This window comes from Maylandia zebra, linkage group LG5 (assembly GCF_041146795.1).
Source record: "Maylandia zebra isolate NMK-2024a linkage group LG5, Mzebra_GT3a, whole genome shotgun sequence".
Classification (NCBI taxonomy): domain Eukaryota; kingdom Metazoa; phylum Chordata; class Actinopteri; order Cichliformes; family Cichlidae; genus Maylandia; species Maylandia zebra.
Genome location: NC_135171.1, coordinates 42,215,424 through 42,233,935, shown reverse-complemented (window position 1 = coordinate 42,233,935; position 18,512 = coordinate 42,215,424). Strand labels below are relative to the sequence as shown.

At 50.2% G+C, this 18,512-nt stretch overlaps 1 protein-coding gene across 2 annotated transcripts in view; it reads right to left on the bottom strand.

Annotated features, from left to right (window-relative positions):
• Positions 1–18,512, bottom strand: part of grm7 (glutamate metabotropic receptor 7) — a 164,797-nt gene that overhangs the window by 4,317 nt on the left and 141,968 nt on the right. Inside the window, exons 9-10 of one of the 2 annotated variants that reach the window (XM_014407782.3) lie at positions 4,991–5,237; positions 2,888–2,910 (exon numbers count right to left, since the gene is read on the bottom strand). In XM_014407782.3, the coding sequence (XP_014263268.3) occupies positions 2,906–2,910; positions 4,991–5,237 (252 nt within the window). In that variant the 3' untranslated portion in view covers positions 2,888–2,905. The remainder of the gene's footprint in view (positions 1–2,887; positions 2,911–4,990; positions 5,238–18,512) is intronic. The other variant, XM_004558972.5, reaches the window with a different exon arrangement.

Genomic DNA, 18,512 nt, shown 5'->3' with positions numbered 1-18,512 from the left:
TCAAACGCGTGTTCAGGTGTCGGCCCGCGGTGGCAGTCCTACGACGAGCTTCAGCCTCTGATGGAGGACGGCAAACATGCTGCTGTACTGTGTGACGCAAACATTGTTATTAGAGTTCATTGAAATATTCGGCTCCCTGTGTTTTGCACCTGGAATAAACTCAAGGATCAGTCTCTAACATGTTCCTGCCTGTAACACTCGATCGGCTCGCCGCGCTCTCTTCATTAAAGCACTCGCCACGTTGCTCGTTTGTAGCACAAACCTGTAACATCTGTTCCCTGCCGTGGATTTATCTGTGAGTAAATATGGTGCGTTGCTGTGGGTGTGCGGTCCAGCCGAGCTCCTGCAGACACCTGATCCGTGTCAGTGCTGAAGCTCTGCAGAGTTAGCACGCGGCTCCTGAATGACGCAGGAAGCTGAGCGTGACGTGTTCGAGGGGTTCAAGGTGAGCTGTGCAGCTCCACCACCTCCATATCTCCCTGCTGCAGCGCCCCCGCTGGCACTTGACCCTCAGCATTCGTCCGGTGACGAATGGCTGGGAACCAGGAGTCGCCATCAATCGTGGCAGATAAAAGAGAAAACGGCTGCGTTTGCATATTGAGCAGCTCTGACTTTGTGTCTCATTCACATTCAGGAGCAACATCTCCAGCTCGTCTGACAGCGGTGGGCGGAGCCTGATGATCTGAGGCGCGCATGCTTCGATAACCGAATAAATTAACTCAGTCAAAAAAAAGAAGACGTTTCTGTTCATTCTCCCCCCCCCACCCCCCCGTCTGCAGTCAGACTGTTTCTGTGCAACACTCATCATAAACAGTCAGTCTGGCTATAATTAGGCCTAAAATAATGGTTCCAGATTAAATGATACTGAGTCTCCTTTAACGCAGCTGAAAGCGTCTCAGAAAACTCACAGACCCCAGAAATCCGACGTCTGGGAAACACGTTTATTTCTGCTCCGTGCAGAGAGTGAGATTACTCGTTGAGGAGCATCGGTCAGGGAGCTGGTCGCTCTCGGCCTCATCGTTACAGAGGGGAGAAAACGCCAGTCTGTATGACCTTTCACACACGCGTGTATACAAACCTGTGTCACACTTTTACACACAGGCTCAGCTCAATGACAGAATATCAACAGGAATAATTGATGAGCTTCACCTGTGGCTGCTCCCCCTGCTGGAAACACAAGATACTACCGCCGGTTTTCCTACAGGCTTTTGGGGGTGTGGTCACATGAGGCCCACTAACGAGGATCTGATTACCGTCACGACGCTCAGAAATCCTCCGCGGTCCTGTCATGGATCAGTCGGCCATCTCTGGCCTCGGCGTGCTGCTGCACTGGGCTGTTTTCACAGCTGCTGACTCACAGACCGCGGAAGTGTTGGAAAGTCAAATCGCTCCAAAAATAAACGTTCGTCTCGGCCTCTGCCGGCGGCGTGGAGAGAGAGGCGGCGAGGCCTCGTACCGCAGGATGGAGAGACAGCGAGAAAGCGGTCTTTGTGGTGGAATCAGCTGGAGGAGCGGGGAGGATGGAGACGGAGGTGAGGAGTAGGAGGAGGAAAGAGAGGATTTACAAAGTGAAGGAGGAGGGGAGCGCTGAGACGCTCGAGGCCGAATGAGAGGGGAGGCGGAGTGGCGAGCGTGGGCCGGCCCACAGATGGCTCTGCCCCCCCCCCGGTGTGCCATAACTAACTACAGTGACTGATGTGCTGTAATTATGACGGGGCCTCGGGCTGCGCCACTGAGGTTTTCCCGCGGGGGTGTCATTATTTATGGTTACAGCCACGGCGCCTCGAGGAGCCTCCGGAGTTTTACTGAGAGCAGCTGAAGCTGATCCAGATTAATCAATCAGACCAGGACCCGGTTTTACCGCCACTGTTTCTCAGATTCTGGCGTCTCCTCTGCGATGTCTGCAGGACGAGGACAGGAGTGATTCTTATTGACAGACCCTGCAGACGGCCGCCGTCACGGCCACTGAGGAACTCTGGACTCTGAAAGCTGATGTTTGCATTTGTACTCTGCCATCATGAAGAGCAGAGAGCTCAGCACGTTACAGAAACGCCACGCCTGCACAGGTGGCGTGCGAGCTGCAGTTACAGCCTCTTGTTCGAGCCGATACGCGTGCGTGGATCACGTTACCACCACGGCTGCTGATTCTGGGACTTGGTGCCCATTTGTGTCTATATTTCTTTAATGCAGCTCCACAAATCAAGCATACGTTTTAAATCCTGACATCTGTGGTGTGGGAGGAGCTACATGCGCGCTTTCCCCTGGTGACACGGTGTATTAAATTAGCTCACTGAGGCAGAGCCGTCTCTGCGTCAGGGGTCCCGGGAGGGGCTTCAGAGGTTCAACAGGAAGATCCTGCACATCAGGAAACAACCAAACTTAGGCTCCTCGATCTGCCCGATCACTCGGTGTGGCGAAAGCCCGGTGGGCTGTGTGAGGGTCCCGGGTGAGGTGGCGGACACAGTGGTCTCACGGGGGCTCTGGGAGCTCTGGATTGGCCATGACTGGGACACTCTCTGAGCACGTGCAGAGCCCAAAGCTGGATGAAGGCCTGCTGCGTCGGCTGGATGTTTCACAGCAGGTTCAACAGCTGCACACTTTACATCCTGATGGACTCAGGAGCGGCGCAGGAACCCCGGAGGTCACTGGGGGTCGGACGTGCAGTTAAAGCACCGGAGGACGGCCTTAAATCTGCCGCTCGGAGCGCCACGCTACAACCTCCTCGTGTAAAAGTTAAAGTCGGTTGAAAGAGGGCGGTAAAGAGCCGAGGACGTCACTTTTACATCCCCTCCCCACTCGGGTCTCTCTCCTCCTCCTCAGACCTCCAGGAGAAAATGGATCAAGGTCGGGACAGCAAAGCAGAAGCAGAAGATTAATTTGCTCTTACCTCTGATAAATTATGAAATTAGCCTGTGAGGGGGAGAAAAACATGATTTGGTGAGTGGTCCCAGAGGGAACCCCACTGTGAGCTGGTAATTTGATCACACAGACATGTAATTTCAACTATTCAACTATTTCTGAGAAGCTGCGAGCCGAAGCTTTCCGCTGACTCTGCTATTACTGCGGCGTTTCTCAGCGGCGTCAGGAGCGCATCCTCGTCCTGCACCTGCTCGTTCCCACCTCGCGTTCCTTTAGCGTCACTCAGAGCAGCTGTGATCGAGTTCAGGAGCGTCTCCGAGGACATTTAGGTGTCTCCAGAATGGCTGACTTCCTGTTAGGACTCGTGTAGCTGCAGCCTGTGAGCTCACGCTGAAGCATTAATGACCTCGAGCTCAGTTTGGTCTGCTGTCAGCCGCCTCTTCCTGTCATGTGATGGTGATTGGCTCCGCCCACAGGGAACTTCCGGTCCTTTGTCAGGCTGCGCCTGCGGGTGATGAAACCTGTGACGAGGTGACATCAGCTCGCCACGAAAGCAGGAAAAATGTTGTAAACGCCGTTTCTGGCTCAGATGGATTTCTGCTCCATGCACTGGAGGACAGAGCAGAACAGGCCCCCGCAGCCCCGTTCACTCCAACATCATCAGTCTGAATGATGTCACTGATGATGTCACGGAGACGTTTCTTGGTGTGATTTGTTCTGAGAGGAGAACGATCAGAGCGACGGTCCATCGTCGACACGTCTGAGTGTGAACCCATACCGGCGAGTTTACTGTTTGAAAACGATTCGTCACTTTGATGAAGGAATGACTGATAAACCTGTTGTTTCAGCGTCTCTGTGGAACTAAAGGAAGTTACATGTGGCCCAGAGTTAGTGAGCAGCAGCCCTCCCAGAAAAGACGCCTAGGCCTGGTGGCGAGGTGGCCGGGGTGGCTGCGGGGCTCACGGAGCTCCACCCTGGGAGCGGTGTTACCTCACGATGGTAAAGGTTAAATATCTCCTCTTATCTCACACTCTGCTGGAGCAGCTTTGCATGAGTCACAGTTCAAAAAGCCCCGGACTTTGGTGCAGCTCGCTAGTTCATCCTCTGTCTCTTTAAGGCCCACCTTCTTCTGATTGGCCAGCGTTAGGAAGCCTGCTGAGGGGCAGCGCACAGCGTGAGCCGTACTGCGTGTGCTTCTGTTTCAGATGGATTATTCTTACAGACATTTAGCTCATTGATTAAAACTGTGGGCGTGTTCAGTTAATGACAGGAATCAGCAGAGTCGTCCTCTTCAGCCTTTACATTAAATCCATGTCTCAGATTTCTCAGTATTAACTGGAGCTCATTCAAACACAGACTCCCTGCTTTCTGTGAGATCAGCTGCTAATCCGCCCCACAGATCCTGAAAATCTGACTTTTCATGTATTTCAGAAGTTTGGAGAGACGCTAACGAGGACAACGAGGCCGATAATGTATCCTAACGAGCCAATCATCACGCAGGTTTAGACCCACGCTGGTGTTCAGCATATAAACGTTAGTTCTTGGAGACAGGGCTGCAAAAATAAAAGCCGGTTTGTATTCAGAGACGTGATTAGCACATGCACTCATGCATTTGTAAAGGAACAGTTCAACATTTAATAAAACCCTCCTCTCCTTCCTGCTGCTTCCTGCTAAACGTAGCTTAGCAGCTGATGATCACATGCATCAGACTTTATTTTCATCGCTTCATTCATTCAGCCTGAAGCACAGAAACTGAGTGTCTGCCTGAAAGCGGCGATCAGGACGTCCAAACACACGCCGGCTCCACAGACTCGTCACAGGCAGATTTAAACATCGTGTTCAGGGTCAACGTTTCACCTCCGGGAACAACAGGGAACAAGTCTGTGACATCTTCAGTTTTATGCTCAAATTTCAAAGAAACGTTTTAGCCACAGAATTTTATTTATGATCTGAACGAAACACCTGAGGTTTGGATTTATTCCAGATCATTCGAAGTACCAAAAAAATGAATCTGATAAAACGGTTAAACTCACAGAAAGCGCTCTCTTTTCTGTGAGAGAAACAGAACCTTTGAGACGTCACTCGAGGTGTTTGGATGAGCTCTTCTAACTGTGCGGTGTCAGGTACTTACTGCTGGGGTCGACGTTCTCGCACAGCTCCGTCTTGGCCTCTCCGTTGGGCCGGTCACTGGCCTTGTGCGACAGCCGGGACGACATGGTGGCGGCCGTGACGACGGCCTTGAAGGATCGTTTCCTCTTCTGCACGTTGAGCTCCGGGTGGAAGATGATGACGTAGACTTTGGGCATGTAGAGCATGCCGAGGGCCACGGACGCGCTGAGGTTCATGGAGATGGTCAGCGTGGTGGTCTGGATGTACAGCTGGTGGGAGAGAGAGGGGAGAACGGGGTTAGTTAATGGTTTCATCTCAGAGGTGTTTTGTTCCAGTAACGCTGTGAGGAACCTTGGAGTCATTTTTGACCAGGACATGTCCTTCAACGCACATATTAAACAAATATGTCAGACTGCTTTCTTCCATTTGTGCAACATCTCTAAAGTTAGAAACATCCTGTCTCAGAGTGACGCTGAAAAACTAGTTCATGCATTTATTACTTCCAGGCTGGACGACTGTAATTCATTATTATCAGGATGTCCTAAAAACTCCCTGAAAAGCCTTCAGCTGATCCAAAATGCTGCAGCAAGAGTCCTGACAGGGACTAGAAAGAGAGCAGATTTCTCCTGTTTTGGCTTCCTGTTAAATCCAGAATTCAAAATCCTGCTCCTCACATACAAGGTCTTAAATAATCAGGCCCCATCTTATCTTAATGACCTTGTAGTACCATATCACCCTATTAGAGCACTTGGCTCTCGCTCTGCAGGCCTACTTGTTGTTCCTAGGGTATTTAAAAGTAGAATGGGAGGCAGAGCCTTCAGTTTTCAGGCCCCTCTTCTGTGGAACCAGCTTCCAGTTTGGATTCAGGAGACAGACACTATCTCTACTTTCAAGATTAGGCTTCAAACTTTCCTTTTTGCTAAAGCATATAGTTAGGGCTGGACCAGGTGACCCTGAATCCTCCCTTAGTTATGCTGCAATAGGCTGCCGGGGGATTCCCATGATGCATTGAGTGTTTCTTCCTCACTATGTGTTAACAGACCTCTCTGCACTGAATCATACCTGTTATTAACCTCTGTCTCTCTTAACAGCCTGACTCCTGAACGAGCAGAGGTTCATCCATCTCCACTGCTGCTGACCTCTGACCTTTAACCCTTTAGAGCTGTGTAGTAGGTACCGTCCTGGTGACGGCTGTATTTCAGTCACGCCGCTCGCTCGTGTCAGCGGCGGTAAAGAGACTCGGGAAGCTCGCCTCACTCAGAAGCAAACTCTCGACACTTTTTATGAGCCGGTGAAGGATTGTGTTTTATTACCCGCCGTGTTCTCGACCCTCGCCTGCAGCAGAGAGCGGCAGCCGGCCGAGCCACGCCATTAATGTTTTATGCAGTGTGTATATTGCCCCTGTGTCCGAAGCCGTGGCCCCGTGATCCCAATAGAGGGCCGATACGGGCCCGGGAAGAATGCATAAAGAGGCACGGCTGTGCTGTAATGGGCTTCCCAGAGTGGCTTTCACTGAGTTCAGCCCACTGTCTTTATGTGTTATGGCCCTGCTGTCACAGTCTGAGCGACGCCATTAACGGGGAGAAGTCACAGCAGGCGGGGTGGGGCTGAGAGTTAGGGGAGCAGCGGGGAGAATATTCAGACCCGCAGAAAGGCTGCTCGCTTCCTGCGTCACGTCAGCAAGAAACTACGCCGCGCTCTGAAGGAACACAAGGCCCTGCACCACCTGACGCAGGTTTAATGAGCCCGCGGCGTTTACCTGCACGACAGTCTGCACGCACGTCTTCTTCTACAAAGCTGTGGCAGCAGACACACCTGCACGTGTCCAGCTCATCTACAGTATCTTCATCCCTGCAGTCCCCACCTGCAGCTCGTGTGCACAGGTGAGGGTTCCTGCCGTCTGTCAGCGCCTCGCGTGCAAAAGACACCCTGACATACACGAGCTCCTCCCTGATGACCACGGTCTCGGGGTCGGAGACCTCCGCAGGTGCGAGCTGGACACACAGGTGTGTTTGCTTCGTTACAAAGAGGTGACGGACGTCAGAAACGGGCAGCGAGAGCAGCGTCTGTCTGCTCCAAGCAGACGAAGGCAAACATCGGCGAGGAGGCGGAGTCAGTGGTTTGTTTAAAGCCTGTGTGAGCTGCTGGCCCTCAGCTGTGACGGTCCACTCTGAGCTCTGGAGGGACACCTGCTGCTCTCTGACAGGTGTGCGCACGATCGTGCAGTCAGGTCTGTGCGAGGCTGATGTGAATCAGCGATAAGATGACACGACTGATAGAGCCCAAACGGCAGCGCTCTTATCAGCTCACCTGCTTTAATGTCCATCTGTGAGGAGGCGGAGCTTGAGCTGAGTGATCAGCAGGTCTCTGTGGATGCAGACTGAAGTGAGCCCTCCAGACGTCATCGCTCATATACAGTCTGTGGTTGTAGCTGTAGGTGGCGCTGCTCTGTTGCAGCTGTTTGGCTCTTTGTCTGTACACATCTGTCTGAGTGCTGCACATCTGGCAGCTTTTCAGCCGAGCTGGAGTGACCCTCCTCCTGAGCAGACAGCCTCAGAGCCTCTTCCAGCTTCACGTTGTGTTTCTATAATTCTGCTTCACTTCTCTTGCCTCCTATTTCCTTTGCACTTCTTCCCTTTCTGTCGCAGTCTTCATCCTTCCTCGCCTCCTTGCTTCCCTGTGACTCGTGGCGTCCCTGTGCTGTTTTCCTGACACGATGAAGGTCGTTTTCTTTCTTCGGCGTGTTTCAGCTGAAATGCTTGCTGCGTCCTTACGATGTTCTCACATGACTCCTGTTACTGCCGTCTTCTCGCCGTCACGTGGGGCCAAGCGCTCGGCTGCTCCTGCGGCTCTGATTGGACAATTGGTAGTAAACAACGAGTCTGGCCCAGCATGCTGCAGACAGACTCCTCCCCCCTCATTTAAAGCCCTCCCCCCAATGAAAACGTGCTCCTCTTCTCTGAAACCACATCAAAGATGGCCGTCTCACTGAGGCGGCGTCAGGCAGCCTGCCGTTTCTGTGTGAGGCACAAAGGTGGAGGTTAACTCCATCAGGTGCAAACGCTGAAACAGACTCCAACTTATCTACGTCAGGCCCAGCTGCGGTCCGGTCGGCGCCTGGCGAAATCATCCGCACACTTCTGTGTTTTATGGTTCACAGGGAAACGTTTCTCGTCTCGGCGCCACGTCCGTGTCACCGTGTGGCGTCCTGGGAGGCGTTTCGATAAAGTTTTGACACGCTGTTGGTTTGCTGATGTCCTCTGCTGCTGTAGCGCGGCGCTCTGTGAGGCTCTTCATTTCCATTTGTGGCGGATTTATTGTTGGATTGCTTCTCATTTTATTGACTCGCTCTCAGCGCACAGACTGGTTCATTTATCCAAATAATTGGACGCTCGTGACGCTCTTTGAACCTCTGACCTGCCCGAGAGGCCGTACGCATAAAGTTTGATGAAGTGAAAAATTAAAACTGTGTGTAAACACAAAGTGCAGACGGAGGCTCTTCATCATGTCCATAAAAGCTGCTCTTTAATAAACCTTCATCACTGAGGTCTCACCCGTCGTTTCCACCATCTGTGGCGGTGAAGCGACGCTCACTCAGCTCAGCGTGTCAGAGCGCGCAGGCGCGTGGAGGAAAACCATCGACGGCAGGAACAGCGAGTTCAGAGTTCACGAAGAGATCAGAGCACCAGGTAGAAACCGCAGAGCCGAGACCCGGACAGGTGCGTGCACCTGAGTGTCCCTCAGAGCCGAACAATACGAGCGAGGAGGATTCAGGAAACCTCTCAAAGCAGGACAGGAAGTGAAACTTTGACCTTGGAAAGACGTCACCTCAGACGTGAAGCTGGACGTCTTCGTGGCTGCGGTCGTCGTAGTGTGTCAGAAGTTACGGTCTGAGCTTCACAGCATCAGGAAGCTGCTGCTGATACTTCTTCAGGACTTTGTTCAAAGTTTAAGGGAAACTTTGCCAAAACTTTTATTTGCAGGAAGCTTTCGGTCTGAGTGACGTCCACAGATGTTTCCTGTATGGACCGGCGCACTCGCAGACAACGCTGCGCCACATTGCAAAAACCCACGAAGTTGAAGCGACACCAAATCACGGACGGTGTCGGCAGCGAGCATAAAGTAGGGGCGATGCTCGGAGCTCAAACCTCAGACTGATGTTTGTCCTGCACTGGAGGCGTTTCACCTTCTGAGGTCTTCTTCACGGACATTCGGTGGCGTTAGGTGGAGGAAACAGTCGCAGCCTCGTCGTAGACCCTGCTGCACTCTTACTATGTGAAGTCAGGTTTCGCTTTGCGTCACCTGTGTGAAAACACGTCATTCGCCAACAATTCGCCTGATTCGCCCTTTGCTTCCCGGCTCTGTGTCAAAGTCAGGCTGAACCAACTCAGTGAAGCTGAGCTCCAACTGCCTTCAAAGGGCATAAATAAGCTCCTCCCCCATATCTGATTGGTGGCGATGTCGGATGTACGTGGTGTTTAAGGCTCAGTTTTTAGCAGAGTTAAATATTTGCAGGTTCACCTAAACGGACATCAGACTGCTGCAAACGCACCATGTGGATCAGGAGTGGTCATGTGACGAGGTCTGCAGCTAGTCACATGACCCTGTCCTGATCCTCCCCGCCTCTCAGGCTTCAAAGGCGCATTTTAACAATTGATGGCAGGAACGTGGTCATGATTCTGCCGTGTGCCTGAGGCCCGGAGCGAGCTGCGTTCAGGTCATTCCAAAGGTAAGACAGTCCCCGCCTTTGAGGACGTTTTGGACCTCCCAGCCACCGTAGCACATGACTCCTCTGACGACAGATTTTAAAGTAGAAACTGCTGGGTGCTGTAAACTCTTCAAAAACACTGCTTCCTTGATTACTCAGGCCGGAGCTGCTCTTTATGCGCTCAATAAAAACCGCTGCCACAGTTTCTGCTCGCCACCTCCAGACGCTGATAAAAGTTATGCTAACGCTATTTTAGCGCCGTACACAGAAATAAAATGGTGCACAGTGGAGAGCGATGAAACGAGAGAAATGAAGGATCACTGCCGCAGAGCTGGAGACAGTTAAGGGTGGAGAAGGGAGAGGTGAGGGTGGAGAGAGAGGTGCGTGAGAGGAGGTGGAGGTTCAGTGGGCGTGAGCGTAAACGACTAGCCGAGGAGGGCGGGGACGAGGAGAGGCTGCAAAGTTTAGAAGAACATCAGACACACGAGGAAGATCGACGAGACGTTCAGTTTGGATGGAGGGAGGAGGAGGTGGTGTTAGAGGTGGAGGCAGGGCGGAAGTGAGTCGAGAGTCACAGTGTCTGTTCCTAATGTTTTTGTCTTCTTGGTCTGAGCTGGTTTCCATGGTGACACCTGTGGCATCTGAGTGCAGGTACACCCAGAACCAATCAGCATTCTGAAGCTGCAGAAACACCAAAACCATGGCAACCAATCCTGAACACACGCCAAAGCTCAGCTTCAGTGGACGCCTCCCTCTGAGACCGCCCTCAGAGTGCGTCCAGAGCTGCCTGTGACTACGGTACGCACACGCAGACACACACATGCACGCACACTGAGGTGGTGGTGTTGAACAGCAGCTCGGTGCTGCAGGAGGTGACGAGGGTTAAAGGGCGTCCTCCTGCTGCCTCCTCACATTTGACCTTCTGTCCTGGAGTCATGGTCACAGATGCAACAATCCTGTCTCAGCTCTTTGAGCTGCAGCTTCTGCTGAGCCCTCTCTCCTCATCGCCGGCCTTCATCCCTCCAAAGCTGCAGACGTCTCTGCGCGGCAGCACGGTGCTGACACACCTCAGCTCTGCTTTAGGTCACCTGTGTTTTTATGAAGCTTCAGCCACGCAGCAGCTGCAGGGGTGTCAGCTTTGAATCCCAGCACGTGACCACTGTGGTTTCACATGTTATTCTGGATTATTCAGGATTACAGATTACTCAGATTACTCTTACACCTAAACATCAGCTCAGAACCTCTAATGTGGTCTGTAGAGTTGATCATAGTTCATTTATTCGTCATGTTTCTCTCTTTCTGATGTTTGTACATTATGTGAAGGTTACTGTGTGATTCTTTATCATTATTGTTGTCATTATTAGCAGCAGTATTTGGGATTTTTAGGATGTTCAGCTGCAGATGTTTGAATGTGTTTGAAGAGCTTTGAGCTGCGGCTGTGGTGATGAGTTGGAGGGGGACACAGTTTAATGTGGCACCGCTCTCCACCTGCTGTAAAGCTAACTGCTAACTACCTGTGTGATGGCCCAGAGCTGCAGCAGAGAGGAGACAGACGTCCTGAAACAGCGTCCTTACATTTGATTGGCTCTCCAAATGTCAGCACTGTGAGTCTGTGTGTGTGAGGATGACTTGTTTACTGGGGTACTTAAATTCCACTTTCTCCTGCTGTTACAAAGTGGCAGGAAGTGGAGCTGCTGCTGGAGACAAAGCACAGAGCTGGAAGAACTCCTCCCCACTGTGAATAAATAAATAGCACGAATTTGTTTCATTTCTTTTTGAAATTTCACGTTAGGAAAACAGTATCCACAAATGTGCAGAACGATGTATTTCTGTTACTGTAAACTTAAAACAAGTGAGCAAAATAATGTTACAAGAAGAAATTTCAAAGTAAAGATCACATTTTTCCTCATTCGTTTTATTCTGCAAACTCACGTCTTCACATTGCCACAGAAACACTCAGTGCATCATGGGAAGTCACCCAGCAGCCCGCGCCTGTAGCAGCTACACAAAGTGATACCATACTATACAACCCTGAGACCTCTGAGACCTCCATGTGTATACACCTGTATTACCCTGGGACCAGCTGTCACGCTGTGCAGGGGGTCGAGGAGGCTCTGATGGACCTTTTCGACTGATGACCCCGGGGAGCGCACTGATGGTCTGCTCAACAAATCACATTAAATCCTGTCAGATAACGTATGTCCTGACATCAGGAAACAGAGAGGAAGAGAAAGTGTTCGGAGCGAGCGGAGGAGAGAAATCAGGGAGGGGAGTCTGCAGGAGCGTCAGAGCCATCTCGGGTTATAAGCTGCCCCATCTCCACACCCACCTTCTCCCTCCACCATGACCTCCAACACGTAGCCGCTATTATCAGCTCCAGGCTCCTTAAATCCTGTGCAGGAAACACAGCCCTACAGGCTGGATGGAGGCTCTGACCCTGGCTTGCTTGTCTTCGAGCTCATCGTTAGACAAACTGTGTCCGTCTATCAGCCTAGCATTGGCCTATCTGCTTAGACACCATATTTCTACGATTTTCAGGGCCAATAACCTCAGTTTGATCTGAATCAAGAAGCAGAAAGTTTGCGGCCATCCAGGTCTTTATGTCTTTATTCCTGCAGTTTAACTCATTGATCAGTACCTGTGGATGGAGTAAAATCAGCACAGCAACAGAAACATATGCAGAGTTTATTTCCTTTAAGTGAAAAACGATGAATCGACCAATCAGTGCAGCCCAACTGAACACAGCGGTGAGGAGAGGAGGACGATGTCCTGTGTGCTGACAGGTGAGGAGAGGAGGTGGAAACAAACATCAGTGCCATAAAATCCCTGCTGCATGAAGCAAAGACATTAGCATTGCAAATACCCGCCTCCTCCTGCTGGCGGCTCCTTCCTGTCTACACGTGGAAAACATCTAATTCAGCTGGACGGCTGCAGTCTGAGTCCCCGTGATGGCGGCGTAGTGACCTTGGCGTGTGCGTGAGAGGAGAAAGGGCCTCGTCTGATTTATTCATGAGGTGCTGACATGTGGCAGCAGATCCGGTGACGCTGAAACGCTGTTCGGGGCGTCGCGCATACGAGCGCTCCATCAACAGCGGGTTCTTGCACACGTGTGGTCGTCTCTTTAAGCTGATGTCATTCATCTTTCTTTGAGGTCACGCTGAAGTTCCCGCCCTTTCGGCGCTCTCGGAGCAGACTTAGAGTCTCCGTGAGTTTGAGCGCTGATCTGAGCAGCGTTTCCGATCTCTCGTTGTCGCCTTTGTCTTTCTGATCACCTCACCGGAGTCTGAGTCTCCGTGTTCGCTGTTTTGTAATGTGTTTTTCTCTGTGAGGTCGCGTAGCGTCTGCGGGCTTTTGGATCAGTGTTTCAAAGGATTTCTGTCCTGTAGGCGGCGGGCCGGACCGTCCTTCAGGAGGGTTCTTTGCTCTGATCTCATTTCCAGCTCGCCCATCTCTTCACTGAGGCTCTGAGCTTCAAGTGTATCCTCTCATTGATAAATCCTGAATGAGCCATTCACATCAGAGAAAACACACAATGTACCTGCGCTACAGTCAGAGGCATCAAATCCCTCTTCAGGCTCCAGCAAACAGCTCTTATCATCATGAGAACAGGACGCTGCTGAGCACACGCAGCCTGATCCTGCTGCCTTCAGCATGAAGCCTGCTCTGCAGAACAGGACGGCACGATTCAGCCTCCTCAAGACGTAACAGGAAACACGAGATGGAAGCTCGTGGTGCACGGCGACCTTCAGCCTCCTGATGTAATGCCGGGGGGTGCCGGTTAGAGCAGGACCCAAGAGCAGACACAGGCGAGGAGACGTGACTTTACCAAAAAGCGAGATTTTATTCTGGCTGATGACAGAAGGCAAAGCAACTAAAGTGGAAACCGACTATCCTGTGATACTGAACACTATACGAGAGTATGAAACCGTGATGAAGCTCTGACACTTTAACAACCACGTCTATGACTGTGACGACTATGACGAGACGTAACTGGGAGGGTTACACAGACGACGCGACACACACCGAATGAAACACAGACACTAAATACAAGGAACACCGGACTCTTTCAAAGTAAAACAGGAAACATGGAGACACAGACATGACGCAAACTTGACAACAAGACCACACAGACATGAAACATGACAGGTAGACACATAGGGAGGCTTAGTACAGGGGAAGATGACCCAGGAACTAAACAGCAACCTGGAAATTAACTAGATGAGCTGAACTGAAACTAGCAGAGCAGGAACCTTCACCTGACAGGGAGACGAGGCAGCACGGACCCTGAGAGCAGATCTTTAAATATTATCCAGGTCAGTCAGCAGGATCATCCACCACAGGAGGAAACCTGTTTCTTCAATGGCTGGAAAATCATCCCAGAATCAGGAACACTGCCCTGAGACTGCTCCCAAACAAAACACTCGCACATGAACACGCCACATCGCCCTCTGACAGCAGGGCGGCCATCTTTACTGCATCCACAGACTGCTCTCCTGTTTTCCAGCTAACAGGGCGGGGGTGTAATCAGAAGCTGATTGGCTCCGCCCTGAGAGTAAATACAGCGACGTCTGCACTGCAGGTTTAAAGGCTTTAGGACCTCGACAGAGAGCGAACGCACACATGTAGGCGACGAGTGCAGGACGCCACAGGAAACTCTGTTTTCAGCTCTGCTCCACCCTCACCGCTGTGATAGAACCAAAGGATTCATCATCTTCAGATTTGTTCCTTAATAAATGTAACACAAGCATCTTAATAACACAGTTACTGTAAATGATTAAACACTCCGGAAAGACAGCGGAAATACTCTGGAATACTGTGGAATACTGTGGAATACTGTGGGAATACTGGGAATACTCTGGAATACTGTGGGAATACTGTTGGAATACTGTGGGAATACTGGGAATACTCTGGAATACTGTGGGAATACTGTGGGAATACTGGGAATACTGTGGGAAAACTCTGGAATACTGTGGGAATACTGGGAATACTCTGGAATACTGTGGGAATACTGTTGGAATACTGTGGGAATACTGTGGGAATACTGGGAATACTCTGGAATACTGTGGGAATACTGTTGGAATACTGTGGGAATACTGGGAATACTCTGGAATACTGTGGGAATACTGTTGGAATACTGTGGGAATACTGGGAATACTCTGGAATACTGTGGGAATACTGTGGGAATACTGGGAATACTGTGGGAATACTGTGGGAATACTGGGAATACTCTGGAATACTGTGGGAATACTGTTGGAATACTGTTGGAATACTGTGGGAATACTGGGAATACTGTGGGAATACTGTGGGAATACTGGGAATACTGGGAATACTGTGGGAATACTGTTGGAATACTGTTGGAATACTGTGGGAATACTGGGAATACTGTGGGAATACTGTGGGAATACTGTTGGAATACTGGGAATACTGTGGGAATACTGTGGGAATACTGTTGGAATACTGTTGGAATACTGTGGGAATACTGTGGGAATACTGTTGGAATACTCTGGAATACTGTGGGAATACTCTGGAATACTGTGGGAATACTGTGGGAATACTCTGGAATACTGTGGGAATACTCTGGAATACTGTGGGAATACTCTGGAATACTGTGGGAATACTGGGAATACTCTGGAATACTGTGGGAATACTGTGGGAATACTGGGAATACTGTGGGAAAACTCTGGAATACTGTGGGAATACTGGGAATACTCTGGAATACTGTGGGAATACTGGGAATACTCTGGAATACTGTGGGAATACTGTGGGAATACTGCGGCTCTGACACGGAGCTGCACAGATAAAAGAAACGAGCTGAGCAGACTAAAAGCTTCTTCGCTGTGCAAAGGACGAATGAGACTGCAGCAGAGGTGTGACATCACAGACAGGTGTGATGTCACAGGCCGCTAGCTTACTGCAGGCCAACGGAAGCTCGGCAAGCTTTCCTGCTCTGCGATTGGCTGCTGTTACAGAGATAGCGGGAAACAAAGATCCCGCCCACCTGGCACTGAAGTGTCTGAGTGAGTCTTGCCTCACTGGTTTAAACCCAACAAATACAACCTGTGCTGTGTGTGTGTGTGTCTGTGTGTGTCTGTGTGTAGGAGGATAAGAACATGAAGAAGAAAACACAAACGCAAAAAACTAATTCCTCCTACACTGTAACAGACACTAATGAAACCACATTTTGCGCACACACACACACACACGCACACACACACACGCACACACGCACACACACACACACACACACACGCGCACACACACACACACACACACAGACACACACACACACACACACACACACACACACACACACACACACACACACGCACACACGCACACACACACACACACACACACAGACACACACACACACACTCCCCTTCGTTACATCACTCCATGCTGTCCCCTTTCCTTCCTTCATCCTTTACTTGCTGCTGCCTGAATCTGTATTTGCATGTTGAAATTGGGTGTGTGTGTGTGTGTGTGTCTGTGTGTGTCTGTGTGTGTGTGTGTGTGTGTGTGTGTCTGTGTGTGTCTGTGTGTGTGTGTGACAGAGAGAGTTTCTCCTTCTCATCTGTATTCTGCTCGGAGCAGGCAGGTAATAATAAGCAGCAAAGGCCAGTATGTTACTGCTGCTCTCAGGTGATGTCAAACCTCTGCACACACACACACACACACACACACACACACACACACACACACACACACACACACACACACACACACACACACACACACACACCTGTTTGTACTCATGTATCTGTGAGGACTCTGCTCCTGTGTTTCTGACGTTTTGACTCTTTAAAGCAGGGGTGTCAAACTCAAACACACAGTGGGCCAAAATTCAAAACTGGAACAAAGTCGTGGGCTAACGTTAATATTTATTGAAATATATTTATTCCTCCAGATATAAGAATGAATCTTTTCTTATGGACTCAAACAAGTTTTGCTGAAAAACTGAATATGGAACAAGCAAAGCTTAATACTAAACAATACATATATTAGCTGTATAATAGTAGGCCAGCTCTAATAGTAATTTGGTATGGCTTCGCGGGCCAAATGTAATTAAGGCTGCGGGCCAAATTTGGCCCACGGGCCAGAGTTTGACACCTATGCTTTAAATGTTTCTCTCGTTCTAACTCAAAATAATAAGACTCACCTGACCTGTTTTGTTTTGTGATATATCAAAGGTGAGGTTGTTGTGTGTGTGTGTGTGTTGTCTTCATGATGCATTCTGCAGCATTGTTGCCTCTCACACAGATCAGATTTTTATGATATTACTGCTTTCTTTAATCAAACATGTTTTGGACATCGTGGCTCCGTTAGCAGATGAAGAACCCTCCGTCTATTCTGAGGACAAACTACAGCCCCCACAATGCTGTGAGGCATGTAAACAATGTGAACAATGTGTGTTTCCGTTTGTGTTTTTAGTGTTTCTCTTATTGTTTTTAGTGAAGTCTGTGAAAGCAGCAGAACTCTGTGAGAGCGGCTCCAGCCTGCAGTGAGTCATCGATGCTCAGGTGAGCCGCCGCTGATTACGGCGAGGGCGAAGGAAACCGAGAAACAGGCAGACTCTCAGGCAGCTTCTGACCTCTGTGGTTCTACTTTGGTTTGAATGAACATCAGATGTGATGAAACAAAGGGAGGAGCGGCTGCAGCGTCTCTGCAGTCAGACTAATGCTCTGTTTCATCAACAGACACGAGGAAGCTTTGAATCACCTCAGGAGACGACGACCCCTCTGAGGGACACACTTTACCTAATTATGACTTCATCAGATTTTTACTGCTGAACAAACCAGATAGAAAATAAAGTCAGGAGCACCAGCCCACTGTGGACGGGCTTCAGCGAGGCCCCCGGGAACTGAGACTGAACTGTAACTAAACTAGACCAGCCAAAGCGATGCTAGTTTTAGTGTAATGAAAAACAAAAAGTTGAACTCTGCTCGACTCCTTTTTACAGCTTCTTGTTGCTTCTGCGGATGGAGGGAAAATCAGCGAGCCCTGTCTGCATTTTATTTTACAGTCATATTACTGCACGTCTCTAATCCCACGCCTGCCTTTGGATTCTTTACCTGCAGGTGAGACGCCACAGGTACACTGACCTCTGACCGCAGACAAAGCAAGCATACAAATCACAACATGACCAAAAATGGCTGAGACACAAAACTGCCCGACAAAGAGGGACAAGAAAGCGAAATGACAAAGTCAAAATACATACAGAGCTCACAAACACAAAGACCCAGAAAGACTCAAGAACCCTGAAGGAACCGGACAAACAACAAGACCTACTGGGAAAGACAAAATACCAGATCTCAGGCTCCAAACAGCCACGCCCTCCTGCTTTACATCAAACAGCCTAAAACCACCGGATGTGTCTCAAAAGAGCCAAAGTCAGAGGCAAAAACCTGCTGAGGAGACAAAAAAGGACCAAATGCCCAGAAAACAAAACCACAGAAAGCAAAAAGACAAATACAGTGAAGTATGTTGATGACCACCGTGATGACATCATCGTGGTGATGTCACCCTGTAGGGTGGAGGTAGAGAAGTTGTCCCGCTGGTGCTCACAGAAGAACCAGAAGCTGAATGACCCTAAGACCAAAGAACTCATCATGGACCTCAGGAGGCACAGACAGCTCCCCTCCTCCCTCGTTATAAATGGAGAACAGGTGGAATCTGTCTCCACCTTCAGGTTTCTCCTCTGATCTCACCTGGACCCACAACACCATCTCCGTGGTAAAGAAGGCCCAGCAGCGGCTGCGCTTCCTTCATGTCTTGAGAAGAACCTGGACCAGGAGCTGCTGCTGGCCTTCTGCCCTCCTCAGTGGAGAGCGAGGTC